Below are 22167 nucleotides of genomic sequence, written 5' to 3'. Positions count from 1 at the left end.
CCCTGACCCAAAGACTCAGCAGTAAATACTGGAAGACACCAAGTACCGGAGTTCTCTCTGGGCTCCATACCGAGTTATTTCACCAAGTCACCCCAGATGGAGTAGGTGTGCTCTCCACACCTACTCCAGATGGAATCCCGGTGACCAAGAGCTTCCACAAGCAAAGTCCGGTCATGCAGGTTCCAGGACTAAATCTCCAGGCCCCATGGCAGCAGAGAACCCAGGTTGTCCCTCCACGGGTCCCTGCCCACCCAGAAGACTGGCTGTCATGCCCACAATTTGCCTCTGTGATCCATCTTAGTGCACCAATAGCCATGGCCCAGAGACTTCCAAGTGAGTCCCCAAATGGATGAGTGTCATACAGAGATGTCTCTGGATCTCAGTCATTTACAATCTAGAAAGTTATATTAACAATCGCGGCCATGCAAGTTCTCTTGATACTCAAAATAAGCAATGAAAAATAAATTATCTAGCGTTTGCCCTTGGCAGATAGGTTTGAATGGTTGTGTGAAATTTTGAGCAAAACATAATGCCCAAAATTAGAGAGAGAGTATTGGGAAAATTTTCTGCTGTAGAGGCAGGGTGAGGACTGGAATGTGGCTGGTGAAAAATGTGCATTGGTGGAGGAATGGGTGTTCCATCATTGTATGGCTGAATCTCAAACATGAAAACTTTGTTTTCAAATGAGACAGCGTCCCTGATTCTTGATCGTTGACGGAGGTCAGAACACCAGATTCCTTCTCTCACTTGAGTGAAACGTGATATTCCAAGCATAGCTCTTTCAATTCCTCTTGGTGATACAATTAAAAAAAAAAGTAATGTGGAGTTCATGCCCAATTCAATGAGTTTAATCAATGGCTGAACAAATACCAGTATCACTTGTATCACTTGTCATCCTGTTGCTCATTGTTTTGCTCGAGCGGGCACCAGTAACGTCTCCATTCATTCCTGTGGTGTGCTAGTGTATCCCAGTGGCTTCTGCTCGCTCCAGGAAAACGCTCCTCAAGCCATTTGTTCAGGGTCTTGACAAAGAAGTCTGACCATCTCATAAGTGGGCGGCCACACGTTCTTCTGACGTCCCGTGGAACAGCTCTAGTCCAGTGGTCATCTCCAATTTGCATCACGTGTACGGCCCATCTGATTTTTGATGCCTTGGCAAATGAGACAGCGTCCCTGATTCTTGATCATTGACGGAGGTCAGAACACCAGATTCCTTCTCTCACTTGAGTGAAACGTGATATTCCAAGCATAGCTCTTTCAAATCCTCTTTGGGAGACACAAATAGCATTCTTATGCTGTTTTCATAAGGCCCAGGTCTCTGAGGCGTATGTTAGTGCAGGAAGAATGGTGGAGTCAAAAAGATGTTTCTGGAGCCAGAGGTTCTTCTTCCTCTTAACAACTTCTTTGACGCTCTTGAAGGCGTTCTACGCCACTCTCTTCCTCCTGCGCAGCTCAGGTGCCATGTTGTTAGTCATATTGAGTCCTCGGGCACAATAACTCACCTAGGTACACATAACTGCTGCATTCGGAAATGCTCTTTCCTTTGAGAGCAAATAGAACGTCAGGAACTAGTCTGTTTCTCATGAACATTGTCTTCGTGAGATTCAGCTGTAATCTGACCTTTCCACACTCATGGTAGAAGTCAACCAGCATTCGTGCTGCTTGGCTAATGTTTGCTGTTATTAGAACGATGTCATCAGAGAAGCGGAGGAGGTATAGTTGCCGACCATCTATCTTCAATCCCATTCCTTCCCATTCCAGTTGTCCCATGAACAACTGGAATATTTGATGGAGTTCAGAGAGTAGGCAACAAATCATAGAGGGAAATATATATATGCATGCATATATACATATTTTCAGATTTATGTACCAAGGCTCACATCACCCAAACTTTAACATGCTAGTGATATCCTATAGAAAAGTATTGAGACTCGTATTTTTTAAATAAAAACACAGATTTTGGGATGAAGCTTAGTGACAGAGTACTTGCCTTGAATATGTGAGGTTCTGGGAACAATGTTTCGTTCATTACAAAAAAGTATTGAGGAAAGAAATAAGGAAAGAAAAAAGAAGGAATGAGAGGAAGGAAGGAAGGAAGGAAGGAAGGAAGGAAGGGAGGGAGGGAGGAAGGAGGGATGGAGGGAGGGAATATGGGAGGGAGGAAGGGAAGGAAGGAAGGAAAAAAGAGGGAGGGAGAGAGGGAGGGAGGGAGGGAGGGAGGGTGGGAGGGAAGGAGGGAGGGAGGGAAGAAATACTGCACAACCAAACTGGTGTGCAAAAGCTAAAGCTGAATTCAAACATAAATTCTTGTTAAATAAAGTTAGCACAAGACCCAGCAATTTTACAATACTTGTGCTATAGGGTCTGAAGCAAGAGTACGGTGGATACAGTGCATTCCTTGTGGACCGCCAACCCTGGTTTGGTTCCTGGCACCCCGTATGTTCCCAACATTGCCAGAAATGAATCCTGAACATAGAGCCAGGAGTAAGCCCTGTGCAGTGCTGGGTGCTTTGAAAAAGATATCTAAGTTTTCAAAGTGGGGAAAAAATTCTTTTTTGTTTTTTGCTTTTTGTTTTTCTGATCTCTGGCACACCTAGCTGTGCTCAGGGATAACTCTTTCTTTTTCAATTAATTCATTAATTAATTTACCCTCGGCTTTGGGGGTCACACCTGGCGATGCTCAGGGGTTACTCCCAGCTATGTACCTAGAAATTACTACTGGCAATGATCAGTGGACCACATGGGGTGCCAGGGATTGAACCCAGTTGGCCACATGCAAGGCAATGTCCTCCCTGCAGCATTATTGCTCTGGCCTCTCAGGGTTTACTCTTAACTCTGTGCTCTGGGATCACTACTGGGGCGGGGATACAGGATGTTGCAGATAAAAACCCAGGCCAGCCATGTGCAAAGTAAGCACCCAGCTTGAAGCACTATTATTCTAGCCCAAAGGAACAAAACTTATTCGGGGATGCGGGGAGGCACACCCAGTGATGCTCAGAGGTTACTCCTGTCTCAGCACTCAGGAGTCACACATGGCAATACTTGGGGCCATGTGGGATGTGGAGGATGAACCCGGATTGGCCATGTGAAGGCCAATGTCCTCCCTGCTCTACTAGCACTCTGGGTCCCAAAGAGCAAATTCTTAGCCTTAACCATGCTTCATTGAATCACAGAAGGAAAATATAAGATTTATTTTGAGAAGAGATAGGAGATATTTTCTCTTTTGTTTTCTTTCTAGGTCTTACCCAGCAACGCTCAGCGCTTTCCCCTGACTCTTCACTCAGGGACTACCACTGGCAGTGCTGGAAGATCAATGGATGCCAGGGATTGGACCCAGGTAGGCTGCACGCAAGGCAAATGCCCTCCCCGCTGTACTATCACTCCAGCCCCTGGAGATATTCTCAAAGAAATAAAAGGAATCAATTTAAATGTGAGAGAAATTAATAATTTAGATAATAAAACATAGCAATACCAAATGGATCTCAAAACAGCTTGAATGCGTGAAGAGGTTAAAGATAAAGAAATCTTTGATCAAAATAATAACAGTATACGTGGTAAAAATGTATCATTGCGATAGATTAGCACTTTTCATTGTAAATAATACTCAAGTTTTATTTTCCAAATTTGGTGCTAATAATAGGCTATGAAAGGTCTAGAGAGATATTACAGCGGGTATGTTGCTCACCTTGAACACTCTTGGCTCTGTTCAATCTCTGCACCACCTGTGATTCCCTGAGCCCTGCCAGGAGGGATCCCTGAGCACAGAGTCATGAGTAAGCCCTGAGTGCAATTGGGTGTGGCACCAAAACAACCTCTGCAAGTAACAGTAATAATAATACTCCATAAAGTAGATAACAGTGGGGAGGAAGTAACAGTAGAATAGACCCAGGATCAACAACAACTAAAACACCTCAATACTAATAGTCATGGGGGAAAATGTAAATATTGACCAAATCAAGGAATTTGGCCCAGTTAAGAATTGGTATGAGGCCAGTGACGTTGCTCAGTGCAGAGCACTTGCCTTGACTGAGATCCTGGGTTCCTTGTTGAGCGACAGCAAGAAAGAGCTTGTCCAGGAGGTCTGGATAATCCTGAAGGGTCTAAGGAAACAACGACTCCTCCATTCTCTGGACATCTGCTCTCCCGGCCTATGTTCATCATCAGGACACTGCAAAATGAGCATCTCTAATGCCAACCTTGACAAAGACAGAGGAACGGAATGACAGGCTGAGCTCACTCAGGGACAGATCTAAAGCGGGGTCTGACTGCTGAGTGCAAGCACTGACGCAGTGGCCCCTCCATGCATAGTGACCCATTCAATTTCTTAAAACTTAAAATAAAATGAATGTTATAAAAATGGCAATACTCCACAAAGCACTATACAGATTTAATGCAGTCCGTATCAGGATACCCATGACATTCTTCAAAGAAATAGACAAAAAACTCCTGAAACTCATATGGAACAATAAGCCCCCACGAATAGCTAAAGCAATCCTTGGGGGAAAGAAGATGGGTGGCATTACTTTCCCCATCTTCAAACTGTATTTCATAGCATTAGTAATTAAAACATCATGGTATTGGACTAGAAACAGACCTGCAATCCAATGAAACAGAATTGAATATTCTGTCAACAGACTCTCATATATATGATCACTTAATCTTTGATAAAGGAGAAAGAAATGTGAAGTGAAACAAGGAAAGCCTCTTCAACAAGTAGTGCTGGGAAAACTGGACAGCTACCTGCAAAAATATGAACTCTGACCTCTGTCTAACGCCAGGCACAAAAGTCAGATCAAAGTGGATTAAATACCACAATATCAGACATGAATCCATAAGGTACATGCAGGAAAATGTAGGCAGAACCCTCCATGACATTGCTTTTTTTTGGGGTCACACCCAGCAATGCACAGGGGTTACCTCCTGGCTTTGCACTCAGGAGTTACTCCTGGCGGTGCTCAGGGGACCGTATGGGATGCTGGGAATTGAATCTGGGTCGGCCGCATGCAAGGCAAATGCCCTACCAGCTGTGCTATTGCTCCAGCCCCCCCCCTCCATGACATTGAAGCTAGAAGCATCTTTAAGGATGAAACACCACTGACCAAACAAGTGCAAACAAAGATAAACAAACGGGACTACATTAAATTAAGAAGCTTCTGTACCTCAAAAGAAACAGTGAACAAAATACAGAGAGAGCCCATGGAATGGGAAAGAGTATGTACCTGATACACATCTGATAAGGGATTATTATCCAGGATATACAAGACACTAGTAGAATTGTACAAGAAAAAATCCTCCAACACCATCAAAAAATGGGAACAAGAAATGAACAGAAGCTTCCTCAAAAAACAAATACAAATGAGCAAAAGGTGTAGAATAATATTGGTTTGTCCTTTCTCCCTGAACGCAGGGAGGTTAGGTTTATTAAGTTATACCCATCACAGTGCTCCCGAGGCACTCCCATTCCTGTGTTTATCTGTAGCCTCTTCTCTATGCTCTCTTCAGCAACCAGTTAATCACCATTTTCCCCTAAGCACTACCTGTGACTTGTAAAGTTAAATTTCTCAGAAATCTCTGATTTTGTATTTGTAAGTGAAATATATCTTTTCTCCTTCCCTTAGATCCTTTTGCATAGTTTACTTCAGAATAATTTTTGTATAAACACAAGGATACAGTTAATGCTATAGTTTTGGACTTGAGAGTTAATTGACTCCTCATAATATTCACTCCTGGGCATCTGTCTTCTCAACTTAAGTCTCAGTTGCCCTTAGTTCCTAGCACCCCAAAGTAGGGTCCAGATGAGAGACTGGATGGACCCAGGGCAAGCTGTGAGCTACCCCGGCATTGAAATGCGCCAGGTTAATCTCCATAATACTTAACTATAAATTAAGAGCACGTTCATGGACAAATTCTGTCATAAAGCAAAGAATAACAACTGGATTAAGACCCTGATAGGGTTAGGAAAGACTAATCTGGCCTGAGCAATTATTCTGGGATCTATAGTGAGATGTCCCTCAGAGAACCAACTTACAAGCTTATTATTATCTCTTATTGTGTCCATACAAAATGACTACAAAGATTATTTGGAAGTAATTAAATCTAAGATGCTTGTTGGACTAAGGAAAGAAAAAACACCCTTAGGTGGTATTTCACCCTTGAGCAGCAATCCTGGCTGCAGGATATCTTTGTCTTCCCTCCAAAGGAAGGGCTTTCATATGCTGGTTGTTCTACTCACCTGGGTGTAGCTGCTACCTGGAATGCTTGGAGATTGGCAGTAAAATGGAGTGCAGAGAGACCTCCAAGCAGTAAAATGGAGTGCAGAGAGACTAGCGTGGAGGACAGGAGGAGACGGGAATGAGAGTCAGTATGAGATTGGAATGGGGCGCTTAGTGAGACTGGAACAGACGTGTCGGGAGAATGAAATAAACAGCAGCTGATCACAAACCAGCCTGGTGGCCATGTTCCCTCTTTCATGCATCTCTTGGAGGCAGCTGCAGGCCGAGGAGAGGAAGTGGCACATGTCCACCAAACGCACATGGCAGGTAAGAGAGACCGCCCGAGGCCGTGCTCACTTATTTTGTGATTACACAAAAAGGTACATGAAAAAATGCTCTACATCGCTAGTCATTAGGCAGATGCAAATCAAAACCAGGAGATGTCATCTCATTCCACAGAGACTGGCACACATCAAAAAGAGCAAGAACAACCAGTGCTGGCATGGATGTAGGGAGAAAGTCCTTCATTGTTGGTGGGAATGCGGACTGATCCAGCCTTTGTGAAAACAGTTAACTGTTTTAAAGAATGTTCATCATTCCTTTAAAAACTAGAAATTTAACTTCATTATGACTCAGCAATACCACTTCTGGGAATATATCCCAGGGGTGCAAAAAAGCACAATAGAAATGACATCTTCACCTGTATGTTCACTGCAGCATTGTTCACAATAACCAGAATCTAAAAACAACCTTCAGACAGAAAAGGGAAATCTTCATGCCCCCATTCCGAGAAGCCCCCCAAGTTCTCAGCCCAGACCAGTCTACCCGGGAAGGTTCAGTGGCACCACGTTGTTTTGGATACTTGATGCTGGGCCAGTTCCCTGCCAGAGGAGTGGCCTGCAGTGACCCATTCACATCTCTGCTGCTGCTGTCCTTTCTGGTTAAGTTTCAGTGGTTAGACCCACAAAAGGCCCAACTTCCGGCCACTCCAGCACAGTGCAATAACCTGGAACCGCAGGGCCCATATTCTGCAGGGAACATAGGCTCTGTGAGAGGGGCCTGTCTCCGTGGGGTCCTCACACCCCTGGGTGGTGGCCCCAGCGCTGTCCCGTGACCGATAGGGTGTCTCAGGACCCCACTTTCTGCAGATAGTTCCGGAAAGGAAAGAAGCTTTTCCGTGGCCCTGAATCTTCAGATGACTCAGAGAGAGAAAGGGATTTGGAGGAGTCGCCTCTGCACCCGTGACACCCGCACTGACGAGGGACTGATTAGCATCAAGATGGACAGAGGGAGCCAGAACACCTCGAGGGACACACACAGAGGATTCCCCTGAGGGTCAAAGCAGTTCCCGGGAAACCATGACCGTGGGGGAGGTGGGTTCCACAGCACACGGGGCTGTGGACACCGAGTCAAGGGGGGCTTCAAGAGTGTCTGTGCAGACGGTTTATCACCAACCCAGAAAAGACCACCGTGACCTCTGGGAAGAGACGCCACCCACCCACAGGGAGGTGTGACTGTGGCCACTGGAGCTCCTGTCACAGGAGCAAAAGTGTCCTCTGTCACCCATCACCCATCACCTCCATCCTTCATCCTTCAGAGACGAGGGCCCAGGTCCTGCCAACCCAGTCCCGTGGGGCTGCTAAGGGACAGGCTGAGGCGTCTGTGTGCAGCGGGTCTGGGCTGTGGGCTGGGGCCATCACTGCTCAGGGTTACAGACTTGAGGTTCTGAGGCCTATAGGGGATCCTGGGGTTCTGGGGAGGACAAAAAGGAGTAACGGGGGAGGCAAGTGTCCCTGGGTGGGGAGGGATGGGGTGAGTCCCCATACCCTAGGGTGACGCTGCCCATGCTGGGAGGTGACAGGTTCATGCACGTGCATTTGTCTCCAGGCTTAGATGATCTCGGGGAACCCAGAGAATTTGTCGGTCAAGCTGGAGGCTCCTTGGACGTGATCTGTGACTATAACATCAAGTATAAGTGGCACCGGAAGTGTTGGTGCCGATACGTGCCCCAGAGCTTCCGTTGGAACCGTCTAGAAACCACTGAAGCAGAACAGGTGATGAGGAGTGACCAGGTGACCATCAGGGATGACCAGAGTCAGAACAGGTTCACCTTGACCATGAAGCAGCTCAGGGATGATGACACAGGCACATACTTGTGTGGGATTCAGGCGGATACATTTTCTCTGGTGCTCCCCATCAGAGTGACCATCAGCCCAGGTAGGTGTCCATGTCACGAGTCTCCCGGGCCCTGCTCTGGCTTCTCCCCAGGTCCCTCTCCTGTTCTCATTGGTCACTCTTAGGGGAATGTCCAGGGCCTAAGTCCTGGCCTCATACCCATTTGGCCACGGTGCTGGGGGAAGGACTTCTCTGCCATGCACGGGGGCTCCCCACCCTGGGTGCTCCCCTGCCCTCTCTGGACTTAGTGCTCTCTGCCCAGCTCTGAGCTGGCTGGGCAGCCAGAAACACCTGTGACCTGGTCTATGTCCAGCTCCGACCTCAGCTCTGACCACCACCTCAATGTCCACCATGACCACCATGACTACCGACACACCCACGACAACGGCCACCACAGAAGAGATCACAGACGCCCTGAGTGTGACCAGGACCCTCTCCAACACCACGTGAGCCAGCCGCATGCTCTGCTCTCTGCCATGTCCTCTGGGCCCACTGCTCCAGGGGGACCCCCAGGACTTGACTCTGGAGCCTCAGGCTCTTCGAGGGGCCCCTCTGGGGTCCCACACTTCCCCCTCAGTCCTAGCCACCCTGAATCTGAAACGAAGGCATGGATGGGGTGGGAGGCACTCTGGGCTCCTCAGAAGACCAAGTTTCCAGGCCCACTCCGGGCTCTGTCCCTGCCAACAACCCTCCACCCCCCATGTCTTCTGTCCTACCCCCTGCCCGTGTCCTCCCCAAGGCCTACACCTGTTGCAGGGCCAGAGCCCAGGATTCTCCATCTGGACCCATTGGCAGCACTGAGTCCTGGAGGACCCACAGGAAGTTCAGGTGGTCTGAGCTACTCCGTTCTCCCCTCTTTCCTCTCTGCTCCCCTCCTCTCCTCTTCACTCCTATGCCCTCCCCTCCCCTACCTTTTTCTCTCCCCTCCCTCCTCTCCATGGAGATTGGGGTGTCCTAGTCCTCTCAGACCTGGTGACCAGCAGTCATGGGGCGCTGTCCAGATCCCGGGCCTCCATCCTTGGCCATACCTCTGCCCCCCACTCCCCACAGCGGGCACTGAGACAGACTTGGAGCCCCCAGCCTCTGCCACTCTGAGGCTTCTAGAAAGAGAGGCCCGGCCCCTCCTGTTCTGGCTCTGGACATGGTGACCCCATGAGGAGACCCTGAGCCCCCTCAGAACCCTCAGGTTCCCTCCCCACATGTTCTCGTTCTGAGGTTTCCCCCTCCCAATCACTCAGAAAAGGTGAGCTGAGGCCTGCTTCCTCTTCCAGGTCAGCCCTGGAGGCTCCATGAGGGTCTCTGGTCATGGGAGAAGCATCCGGCCAGCTACGGGGTTCTGGGGCTCAGAGTCATCAGTGCTCCCACCCTGATGGGTTCATTGAGCAGAGCAGGGTCCAGGTGACTGAGGCCCAGGGGCTGTCCTGGGTGACACTCAGGTGCCCTCATACAGGTGATGGGGCCGAGGGGCTTGAGATAGGGGGCCAGGGAGGGACCTCATTTCTCGTCACTGTCGCCCCTCAGGTCCCTGCTCAGCATCATCCACTTCCTGCTCCCAGTCTTCCTGAAGGTTCTCCTGCTGCTGGTTCTGATGGGGGCCATAGTCTGGGCAAGCTGGACTCAGAGGGGCCCTAGGAAACAGACAGAGAACCTCCAATCACAGAGCATTGAGGAGTAGCAGAAATTGGGGTTCCAGGCAAGACTGGGGTCCCCAACCTGCAGGGCTTGAGAGTCAATTTCCTACTGGCCCCCGACTCATCTCTCCTGGTGCCCACTGCTGATCTCAACCCCTGGAGCTCGAGAGCTGCCAGAGTCAGGGGCGCTGGCAAACACGCTGCTAGCCGATGTTTCAGTAAAGTCATTTCTTGCTTGTCCGTTTTCTACTCCATAAACTCCAAGTGATCCACCAGCCATAAGACCTGGTTTCCCACACAGAGTCTCTGAGAACCCCGATCCCTCATCGCGATGGGTACAGCTGGGTAAAGGTTGAACCCAGGGTTCCCTCGGCCCATTGGACCACATGCCTGGTCCCTCTTTTGGCTTCATAATAAATGTAAATCATGGGGGCAGAGCAATAGTACAGCCAGGAGGGCATTTGCCTGCATGCGTCCAATCTGGGTTCAATTCCAGGCATCCCATAGGGTCCCCCGAGCACCACCAGGAGTGACTCCTGAGTGCAGAGCCAGGAGTAAACCCAGAGCGTCGCAGGGTGTGCCCCAAAAAGTAAAAAAAGAAAAAGAAGAAGTATATCATGAAGATTCTTGAATATTTGTCTCATGGCCCCATGGAGGAGTAGCAGATGAAAACCCCAAACACTCACCTGATACTATCTCAGACACACACACACACACACACCCCTCATACCATATAAACACACCATATACACACCGAACAGACACACAATCTCACACCACAGACACATACATATCCCTTAAAACAAAGACACACATACGCCTCACACCACAAAAATCAGCACACATGCCTCACAGCGTACACACAATCACACCAGAGGGACATTTATGTTACTAATTCTGACACACAAACAGTTCATACAAGAGACACGCACACCCTTGTATCACACACACATATGCCTCAGGCCACAGACACGCATACTTCAGACTATGTTGCAGACACAGACATACTTTATATCAGAGACTCATACACCTCACATCAAAGAAACACACTGGCACTACACAAAACTCATCTCACACATCACACACACACACACCCCTCACTGCATCTCAGGTACACACTCCTCACCACAGACTACAATTTCCTGACACCACACATATCAGAAAACACACAGCTCACACCATAAGAAAAACACACACTCCAGTCACACCACACACATACATGCCTCATGCCGCACTGAACTGAAATCATAGCACAAATATAATTTGTGTCGTGTGAAAATCACACAGACCTCACAGAACAACAAAGTGCAACTCCCTAGAACATACCCAGGGACACATATCACCCCACAAACACATGCATACCACACACACACACACACACACAGTGCCTCAGATGCTCTCCTCACACACGTTCCCTTCAGACGTGTCTCCGACCTCACCTCACCCAGTCGAGATGCCCCAATGCTCAGGCCCTGAGACCCCACTGGACTGGGTCCCCCAACCCCACAGCTTCCCTTGCAGGGTTCTGTGAGAGATTGGGGAGGTAAGGGGGGCTCCTCATGGTGGGAAAGAACCTCCGAGCAGGGGCACCATGGTTGGGTGTGGAAGGCGATTCTGAAAGGGGGTGAGGGAGCGTCTGAGCCTGAAGCGCCTGTTTCCCAAACTGTGGTCCGGCGACCGGTTCCTGTGGAAATGCAGACCCGGCCCTCAGCATCTGCCCCTCAGCCCAGCTTCCCGGGGCTGACAGGCCTTCCTGAGTGGGGGGCCCACGATGTACCTGTGTCAGCAGCACGAGGCCTCAGGGAGGTGACAGAGCAGCTGGAGAGGTGACAGAGTGTGGGCCAAAGGCACTGACCTGGGTTCTTTGCACCCTTCAGGAGCGAGACCTGGGGAAAGCGAGGCAGGAAGCAGTGAGGAGACCTGAGTGGGGAGAGGCTGACCCGCACAGTGACTGTGTGAGCCCTGGGGTGCCGGCACCCAGCAAACTCCTCCACCCACACAGCGGCCAGGGTGAGGGAGCGGCTGAAGAGCGCTGGGAGCCCTGGGCTGGGGCCTTCTGGGTGAGGGAGATCCGGAGGCCAGAGGGTGACCCTCCCCTCAGCCTCCTCAGCCTGTGAGCTGGGCCCGCAGGAGCCACAGCCCAGGGCTCAGGGCCCTCCCCAAGGTTGGGGCCCAGCCTGGCCGGCCTGGGGCTCTGAGGACAGGCCAGCATGGAAATGGGGCCCCAACCCAACCTGTGCATCTGTGAGCCTGAGGGTTACACCCGCGCACACACCTCACTCTGCAGCGCTGACAGGCTAGGGGTGTGAGGAGAGTTTCTCTCAGGGCTGGGGGGCCTGGAACCCCGTCATCCTGAACCCTCGCTTTCCTCACTGGGAACCCACAGGCACGACCAGACCCTGTGGCTCACCTCTCCCGTCTTCCCCATCGGGGCACTGCTGTGTCCCCAAGTTGGGCCTCCCAGGCCTGTGCTTGCTGTGGCTCGGACGTGACCATGGCCCTTGCTCAGACTTAGGAGGCTCCAGTGGGTGGTCCTGGAGGGCCAGGGGGAGACGGGCTCCTCCCCTGGTCAGGCTGCACTGGACAGGGACAGGCCGGGGCAGTGGCCGGGCCCAGGAGGGCTCTGGGCTGTGTCTGCAGGCCGGGAATGTCCTGCTGGAACTGCCTCTCAGCTGGGTCCGGACACGGGCTGAAGTGGAGCTGGGCCCTGGACTGCCTCTGGGAGGCACAGCTGAGGGATCTGTCTAGAATATTCTGCCGGCCTCAGCCTCACGGACTCCTCCCCTGGACACAGCCCTGAGCAGCCTGCAAGGACACGGCTCTGACTTCCAGGAGGTTTCAGTCGCGTTCAGCCAGGGGGAGCCCCAGGAGACGAGGGAGCAGGAGAGCATGGCAGGTGCTGACTGTCCCGGGTGCGGTTGTCCTGAAGGTGCGGCTCCCGCCACCAGCCTGCCCATGAGACCCTCTTCGTCTTGAGCGATCATGGCCTTTGTTTTCCTGCTCACACAGGCCTTGCCTGAAGATTCTGGAAGGCCCCAGTCCCTTCTCCCTTCCCTGAAGCCTGCTTTCCTGGCAGTTTGCCTTTGTCCACAAGTCCTTGGAGGACCCCGGGGACCCAGACCCATTTCCTACCCACACCTGGCAGAATCTTTGGCCCCGCGCGGCCTGGCTGGCAGCACTTACCGTGACGCTGATGCCCACGGTGGCATCAGGAGCCTGGAGGACCTTGCCCTGGTGCAACTGCACCAGCTGTGACGTCTTCCCAGCTGAGCACCCAGAGCAAGTGCACAAAGGAGGGCACACGGTCCTGCACACACACACACCTGCACACACATATACACACATGTACACACCTGCGCACACACACCTGCACACAAACATCTGCAAAATACACAACTGCACATTCACAGATTTGCATACACACCTACACATATACCTAAACACACACCTGCAGGCAGAAACACACATGTACACATACATACCTGCATCACACAACTGAGCATACACACCAGTAAACATACATATACCTGCACGCACACATGCACACACACACACTCACACACACACACACACCTGCAATGTATGCCCTGACACACAGACTCACCTGCAAACATATAGATGCACATGCCCATTCAGGCACACACATCATACAGGTTTACACACATGTAGGTGCATACACCATACGCTTTGTTTCCTGTCATGGCCATTATACAAGAGGGGAGTGGGGTGGGGTGCAGGGGATAAGCTCCCTTGGACTGGGCTGAACATGTGAGGTGACCGTGAGCTCCCCCTCTTCGGCTACATCCCCAGGTCCAGGCTGTTCTCCTGCATTAGAAGTGGGTACATGTCCTGCATCCTTCACTTACACAAACACAGACATGCATGCGTGAGCACTAAGTATACTCACACAACTACATCACTAAATACGGGATCACAACCCTGCTCCCAAGACATGCAACACACTCCCTGCACATGTGTTCACACACTCCCATACATGCCCACATAAAACACATAGCACAGGACTTCATGGCACACACCAGCACACATACTCACATACACACAAATATGCACACACTCACAGACATAGTCGCACATACTCACACACAGCACATTGTCACACACACACATAATGCTCACACATATTCACACTCAAACACCCGCACCAGGGCTTGAGAGCGGATGGTGCTCAGAGGATCCATCCAACCCCATTTTCCCGGTGTAGTCAGAACCCCGGGGGAAACCCTGCCTGGGCAGGATCATGTCAATCACGGTCCCATGGTACGAGGATTTCTGTGAGCATGCGAGAGTCTCGTTGCCCCAGTCCTGCAATCATTCTCCATTCCTGGTCCAATCCCAGGGGGACGGGGAAGGAAGGGGGATCTGAGCAGCTCAGGTGAGGGCAGACCCCTGTCTGCTGGGATAAGAGCAGAAGGAGACCCCAGGCCCCTAGCCTCGCTTCTGTCTTCCTCAGCCCTCCCCACTCCCCCGTGTGAGAGGCCACTGGCTCTGGGGACTGGACAGCCCTCACGACAGGCTCTGACATGAGTCAAGGGCAGATGTGCTGGCCAAATCCTGTGGGCAGCCCCCAGCCCCTCTGCCGGTCTCTGCAACCCGCCACAGACTGAGCAAGTCAGCTGAGGCCTGAGGGGCTCAGGTCTCTCCGGTGTCTCTGTCCCCCAATGGGGCACCAATGGGGCACAGGCTGTGGGGGCTTATGCTTGAGACCAAACAGAAGAAAACCCCGTTTCTGTTGGCCTTGTGCCCCACCACAGAAGCGGGTGTTGGACTGGCAGCCTCCTCTCCAGCAAGGACCCGGACTAGTTTTGGGGGATTCAGTACACAGAGCATGAGCTCACCCTCAAAAGGGCCTGTTGGGCGTATTCCCAGCACAGACACCCTCCCATGGACAGTGCCCGGCGGGACTCCCTTCCTGGGACCCACTTCTCTGCAGTGAGCATCTGACACCACACCTCTTCCTTCCACTCATGGGCATGTATCCCGGTTTTTGCACTGCTGCTTCCTGGACCCCAAACATAGGCTTCCATGGGATAGAGCGATAGATCAGCAGGAGGGCTGCTTGCAAACATGTGGTCCATCCCTGGTAAACCATAGGGTCCCCCGAGCTGCCAGGAGTGACCCCTGGGCTCAGAGCCAGGAATAAGCCTAAGCACCTGAGCACTGGCAGGTGTGGCCAAAAGCACATAAAATACAAAAACCAAAACCAAATACGGAATCCCTGGAACCCGGGTGTGGGGCACTGTGTCAGGGCCCACCATGGCAGGGACAACTGAACAGAAAGGACAGTCTGTGAGTCCCCCAGCCACAGGATGAGGCCCGAGGTCAAGGCTCCATTAAGGCCATTTCTGAAAAGTGGGTCCTGGTCTGGCCTTGCTCTTTCCCCACCCCCACCCCAGCCACCTGCTCTGACACTTCAGGGGCGGGCGGGGAGTGGCTGAGGAGGAGGAACAAGTCAGTGAGCGAGAGAGAGGAAGGAGGCAAGGTGAGGGGCTCTGTCTGTCCATAGGCTACGTAAACACCCCAGCACCAGGTGAGAGGATGCGGCCACTTGCTCTCCTGCTCCTTCTCTGCGGCCTCTCTGGTGAGTTGGTCCTGCCCGGGGTCCCACTGGGCCCACCCCCCTTTCCATGGAGTGTCTAGGTCTTGTGGAAGGTGGGACCGTCTGAGTGCAGTGGGCCCAGAAAGGGTGAGCTGCAGGGCCGCACAGAAATCTGCCTGGGGTAGGGATCTTGACCCAGCAGGTGGACATGTGGACAGTGAGCACCCAGTCAAGTCGGTGGGAGCATCAGAGACAGCCCAGTGACCAACATCCACTTCTCCCTCCTCTCTGTCCCTGGAGGGTGGTGAGGTCCCTGGAAGGAGGGCATGGGTACAGAAAGGAACAGGGGAAAGTGCTAGACAGTCAGGGTGCCCGCACTGGTCCCCAGGAGCAGGTGGGGCAGGTGGAAGGGCCATAAACTGGGAACAGATAAGGTGGCTCCAGGAACTGCACTAACATGGCAGCTGAGGTGGCTCGTGGGTGTGGCTGTCTGGAATGACATGGGGTGGGGGGTCACCCATCCAGTTTCAGAGAAGGTCTGAGGTATCAGCACCAGGGACCCGAGTGGCCACATTCAAGGCCACATGACGTCTTCCAACTCTACCACACTGAAAATCCAACAGGAGCCCACAGGTGGAATGGGAGGGCACGAGAACCCAACCAATCTCTACTAGCAAAAGCATTAACACTGGAGCTTAACTTCTAAAACCATTTTAGTACAACCGCAGACTGGGACTTAATATCCTCATGATGAGATACAAAATGATTTCATAATTTTCCTCTTAGGGAGTATTTTTTTCAATCTGTTAGACAATAATGGGTAATAAGTGATATAAAATAAATTTTTTGGGACAGGCTTGGGAGTTTGTTGGGAAAATGGAGACAAAATGGTGGAGGGAAGTTGCCAGTGTTGGTGGGGTTGGAGTTGGAATATTGAATGCCTGGAACAAACCTTCATGAGCGACTCTGTAAACCATAGCATTGAAGGAAAGGGCTGAGGTAAGAGACTCTCATGGTGTCTTTGGTTTGTAGGAAACTCACAATCTTAATATTATTTCATCATTTGCTCTTTATTAGGAGAATCAATAATATTTCTTATCTTTCATTCGGGTCTTTTTAAAAAAAATTTTATTAGTGAATCACCATGAGGTACAGTTACAGACATAAACTTTTGCGTTTGTGTTTCAGTCATACAATGCTTGAGTACCCATCCCTCCACCAGTGTCCATTCTCCACCACCAATGAACCCAGTATCCCTCCCACCACCACCACCCCTCCCCACCCCACCTCTGTGACAGGGCATTCCCTTTTGTTCTCTCTCTCTTTTGGGGTGTTATGGTTTGCAATAGAAGTTTCGATTGGCCATCATGTTTGATCTATAGTCTACTTTCAGCCCACGTCTCCCATCCCGAGCGGGCCCTGCAAACACCCTTTACTTGGTGTTCCCTTCTCTATCTGAGCTGCCTTTTCCCCCAGCATGTGAGATCAGCTTCCAAGTCATGGAGCAAACCTCCTGGTAATTATCTCAACTATTCTTAGCTATTCTTAGGTGTTAGTCTCCCATTCTGTTATTTTATATTCCACAAATGAGTGCAATATTTCTATGTCTGTCTCTCTCTTTCTGATTCATTTCACTTAGCATGATACTTTCCATGTTGATCCACTTATATGCAAAATCATGACTTCATCTTTTCTAACAGCTGCATCATATTCCATTGTGTAGATGTACCAAAGTTTCGTTAACCAGTCATCTGTTCTCGGACTTTCGGGTTTTTTCCAGATTCTGGTTATTGTAAACAGTGCTGCAATGAACATACAAGTGCAGATGTCATTTGGACTATACTTGTTTGCCTCTCCGAGCTATATTCCCAGAAGTGGTATTGCTGGGTCAAATGGGAGCTCAAAGTCTTATTTTTGAGAAGCATCCATACTGTTTTCCAGAAGGGCTCTTGTTCAGGTCTTAACTCTGTTCTTTGCATTTCTGCTTTTTTGTATTGGAATGTCCTGATATTATATTGTATCTAATAAAATATCATGAAAATATTGAGCTAAGCATCAAAAAGAACAGTGCATCTGAAAATAATTGAATGAAATAAAAAGTATCTAAAGTCATTTTAATTTGTGGTCCCTTGAAAACCTACTATCATTTGATAATATAAAATATAGATAATAGGGACTGGAGCTATAGTACAGCAGGGAGGGCGTTTGCCTTGAACGCTGCCCACCAAGGTTCAATTCCCAGCATCCCATATGATCCCCGAGCACCGCCAGAAGTAACTCCTGAGTGTAGGGCCAGGAGCAACCACTGTGCATCGCGGGGTGTGACCCAAAAAGCAAAAAATTAATAAATAAATAATTTTAAATAAATAAATAAAATAGACAATATAAATATATAAAGACTTGTATTTTTTTTTTTCCTTTTGGGTCACACCCGGCGATGCACAGGGGTCACTCCTGGCTCATGCACTCAGGAATCACCCCTGGCGGTGCTCAGGGGACCATATGGGATGCTGGGATTCGAACCCGGGTCGGCCGCGTGCAAGGCAAACGCCCTACCCGCTGTGCTATCACTCCAGCCCCTTTTCTCTCTTTTTTTTTTTCTAAGACTTGTATTTTTTAATAAAAACGCCATTGGAAATTTAGCTTAGTGATAGAGTACTTGCCTTATATGTGTGATGTTCTGGGATTACTGTTTTGCTCATAACAATAATGGAATGAGAAAAAGCAATAAGGAAAGAAAAAAGGAAGGGAGGAAGGAAGGAAGGAAGGAAGGAAGGAAGGAAGGAAGGAAGGAAGGAAGGAAGGAAGGAAGGAAGGAATTACTGCATATCCAAACTGGTGAGTGAAAGCCAAAGCTGAATTCAAATATAAATTCTTGTTAAATAAAGTTAGCATATGACCTGGCAACCTTACAATACCTGTGTTATATGGGCTGGAGCAATAGTACACTTGGTAGGGTGTTTGTCCTGCACACTGCCAACCCTCGATTGAGCCCTGACACCCAAATGTTCCCAGCACAACCAGGAGTGATTCCTCAGCACTGACCAGGAGTAAGCCCTGAGCAGTGCTGGGTGCTTTGCAAAAGATATCTCAGTTATAAAAGTGAGTTAAACAAATTTTCTTTTTTTTTTTTAACTCTTTGTTAATTTTGAGTTAAACAAAATTTCTTTTGTATCTCTTTCTTCTTCTCTGGCCACTTCTGGTTGTATTTAGAGTTTACTCTTTTTTAAAAAAATTAATTATTTCCTTTATTCTTGGCTTTTTGGGTCACAACTGGCAATACTCAGGGTTTACTTCTGCTCTGCACTCAGGAATCACGCCTGGCGGTGCTAGTGGACCATATGGGAAGCTGGGTATCAAACACAAGTCGGCTGTACGCAAGGCCAATGCCCTCCCTGCTGTCCTATTGCTCTGGGCCTAGGAGATACTCTTAAAGAAATAAAATGTATCAATTTAAATGTGAGATAAATTAATAATTTCGATAATAAACGATAGAAATACCAAATGAATCTCAAAACAGCTTGAATGCATGAAGAGGTTAAAAATAAAGAAATATTTGATAGAAATAATATAAGTACAAGTAGTAAAAATGTATAATTGCAATAGATCAGAAGTTTTCATGATAAATAATATTCTATTTGTTTTTCAAAGTTTTGTGCTAATAATAGTTCTATAACAGGTCTAGAGAGATATTACAGCAGGTAAGTTGCTCGCCTTGAACACAATAATAGTATTCCATAAAATAGATAACACTGGGGGAGGCCATCGCAGTAGAATATACCCAGGATCAACAACTAAAACACTTCAATGTTAATATTCATGGGGAATAATACAAATATTGACCAAATCACGGAATTTGGCCCAGTAAAGAACTGGTACCAGGGAAATGAGGTCATTCAGTGCAGAGCACTTGCCTTGACGTGAGGTCCTGGGTTCCATGGCGAGCGACAGCAGAAAAAGCTTGTCCAAGAGCTCTGGGATAATCCTGAAGGTTCTAAGGAAACAACAACTCCGCCGTTCTCTGGACATCTGCTCTCCCGGCCACATAGATGTATCTTCAGGACGCTGCAAAATGAGCAGCTCTAATGCCAAAGACAGACGAAGGGAATGACAGACTGAGCTCACTCCGGGTCAGATCTGGAGCGGGGTCTGACCTCTGGGTGCAAGCACTGACGGAGAGGCACCTTGAATGCATAGTGACCCATTCAATTTTAAAATCTTTTAGTAAAATGCATATAAAAATTTAAACTTTTTATTAAGAATTTTTTTTACTATGCCACCGTGGCTTACCAAGTAGTTCCTAAGACAGCTGTTTCTGGCATTTAGTGTTCCAACACCAATCCCACCACCAGTGTGACCTGCCTTCCACCAGTGCCCCCCAGTTTCCCACCCAACACCCCAGCCTGCCTCTTTCAGGCATGAGTAAATTTACTTGTATCATTTATGTGGAACAAAAGCAAGAGGAATGAGCAGATCTTAGATGGGGAGGAGTGACTTTGTGGCGATTGTCCCCTCACACTGGGGTTAGTAAAGCCGCCATCCAAGTTTCTGTCGGGCTGGTTGCTCCTGGCTGAGCCTCCAGTTACTGATCAGGCCCCTGAGCTGGGGCTTCTGGGCAACTTTCCCATCAGCCTCACTGGGACCCTGTGAGCTGACAGCGCTGTGGGATTCTGAGGTCCGGGAGCTTCAGTGTGGAGCAATGTGGGGGCTGGGCAGCTTGATGAGGGTCAGCTCTGGAGCTGGGTGGGAGGGGTTCGGGGTGGGGTTGGCGGGGCTGCTGGGCCTTCAGGCAGAAAGGGGAATCTTCGTGCCCCCATTCCAGAAGCCCCCAAGTTCTCAGCCCAGACCAGCCAGTTCTTTTGGAGACTTGGCGCTGAGCCAGTTCTCTGCCTGCGGCGTGGCCCAACTGACCCATTCACATCTCCACTACTGTTGTCATTTCTGGTAGAGTTTCCTGTGGACAGACCCAACAATGCCCCGCTTCGGGCCACTCCAGCAGAGTGCAATGACCTGGAACCACAGGGCCCACATCCTGCAAGGGAACAGAGGCTGTGTGGGAGGGGCCTGTCTCCGTGGGTCCTCACGGCCCTGGGGGGTGGCCCTAGCACTGCGCCATGACCAACAGAGGTCTCAGGACCCCGCTGTGTGTAGAGTGTTCCGGAAAGGAAAGAAGCCTTTCCGCGGCCCTAAATCTTCAAACGAGTCAGAGAGAGAAAGGGCTTTGGAGGAAACGCCTCTGCAACCCTAACACCCACATGACAGAGGGATGGGTCGGCATCAAGATGGACAGAGGGAACCGGGACATCCCAAGTGACACACACAAAGGATTCCTCTGGGGGTCAAAGAAGTTTCCAGAAAACCATGGCCCTGGGGGAGGCAGATTCCACAGCACATGGGGCAGTGGGCACCAAGCCATGGGGGGCTTCGAGATTGTCTTATAGATGGTTTATCACCAACCGAGGAGAGACCACGGTGACCAATATAAAGAGCCGCCACCCCCAGGGGTGTGTGGCTGCAGCCGCTGGGGCTCCTGTCACCAGAGCAGAAGTATCATCTGTCACCCACCACCCATAACCCTCCATCCTTCATCCTTCAGAGACAGGGGCCCAGGCCCCGCCAGCCCAGTCCCGTGGGGCTGCTAAGGGACAGACTGAAGCGTCCACGTGCACCATGTCTAGACTGCAGGCTGAGGTCGTTATTGCTCAGGGTCAAGGTCTTGTCTGAGGTCATATGTGGTCCTGTGGGTTCCGCAACTTTGGCCAGTGCCATGGGGATTGTAGAAGGTGGAATTGGGGGAGGCAGGTCTCCCTGGGTGGGAGGGATGGGGAGAGTCCCTGTGCCTGGCGGTGGCGCTGCTCGTGCTGGGAAGTGACAGCCTTGTGCATTTGTCTCCAGGCTCAGCTGCTCTCAGGGGACCCCAAGAAGTTTTTGGTGAAGCTGGAAGATCCTTGACTGTGGCTTGTGTCTATAACAGCTATTATGAGCAGCACCAGAAATGGTGGTGCAGAAGGGTGATTGGGAGTGACTGTTGGGACCGTGTAGAAACTGCTAGAGCAGAACAGGTGGTGAGGAAAGGCCGGGTGACCATCAGGGACAACAGGAGTCAGCACAGGTTCACCGTGACCATGGAGCAACTAAGAGAAGATGACGCGGGCACGTACTGGTGTGGGATAGAGAAAGTTAAACTTGATCAGAGGCTCCTGATCAGAGTGACCGTCAGACCAGGTAGGTGACCCTGTTCGTGTCATGAGTCCCCCAGACCCTGCTCTGGCTACTCTCCTCTTGTCCTCGTCGATCACTCTGAGGGGACTGTCCTGGGACTGAGTCCTGGCCTCATGCCCATGTGGGCACTGGGTGGGGGAGGGGATTCTCTGCGACGCTGACGCTGGAGGGCTCCACCAACCTGAGTACCCCTTCCCTCTCTGGGCTCAGCGCTCTCTGCCCAGCTCAAGGCTGGCCAGGCAGCCGGAGGCCCCTGTGACCTGGTCTCTCTGTCTAACTCCAACCCCAGCCACCACCGTGTCCACCACAACCAATACAACCACCAACGCACCCACGATAACGGCCACCACAGAAGAGACCACAGATGCCC

At 50.3% G+C, this 22167-nt stretch overlaps 1 protein-coding gene across 1 annotated transcript; it reads left to right on the top strand.

Moving 5' to 3' along the window:
- Positions 1-314: 314 nt before the first annotated feature.
- LOC129403550 (CMRF35-like molecule 5) lies at positions 315-21527 on the top strand. Its single transcript, XM_055132288.1, has 6 exons — positions 315-333; positions 8100-8429; positions 8701-8833; positions 9144-9215; positions 9909-9993; positions 21471-21527. The coding sequence occupies exons 1-6, from the start codon at positions 315-317 to the stop codon at positions 21525-21527; spliced, it is 696 nt and encodes a 231-aa protein (XP_054988263.1).
- Positions 21528-22167: the final 640 nt, after the last annotated feature.

The sequence above is a fragment of the Sorex araneus genome, chromosome 3 (assembly GCF_027595985.1).
Source record: "Sorex araneus isolate mSorAra2 chromosome 3, mSorAra2.pri, whole genome shotgun sequence".
NCBI classification, from domain to species: Eukaryota; Metazoa; Chordata; class Mammalia; order Eulipotyphla; family Soricidae; genus Sorex; species Sorex araneus.
Note: the sequence above shows the minus strand (reverse complement) of the source record. Positions and strands in the feature narration are given on the sequence as shown.

What these genes read in the sequence shown, in the direction of transcription:
- LOC129403550 (XM_055132288.1), top strand. An exon ending in CAGAGTGACCATCAGCCCAG is followed by an intron (nt 8,430 to 8,700) that starts GTAGGTGTCCAT and finishes GTCTATGTCCAG; the next exon opens with CTCCGACCTCAGCTCTGACC. An exon ending in AGGACCCACAGGAAGTTCAG is followed by an intron (nt 9,216 to 9,908) that starts GTGGTCTGAGCT and finishes GTCGCCCCTCAG; the next exon opens with GTCCCTGCTCAGCATCATCC.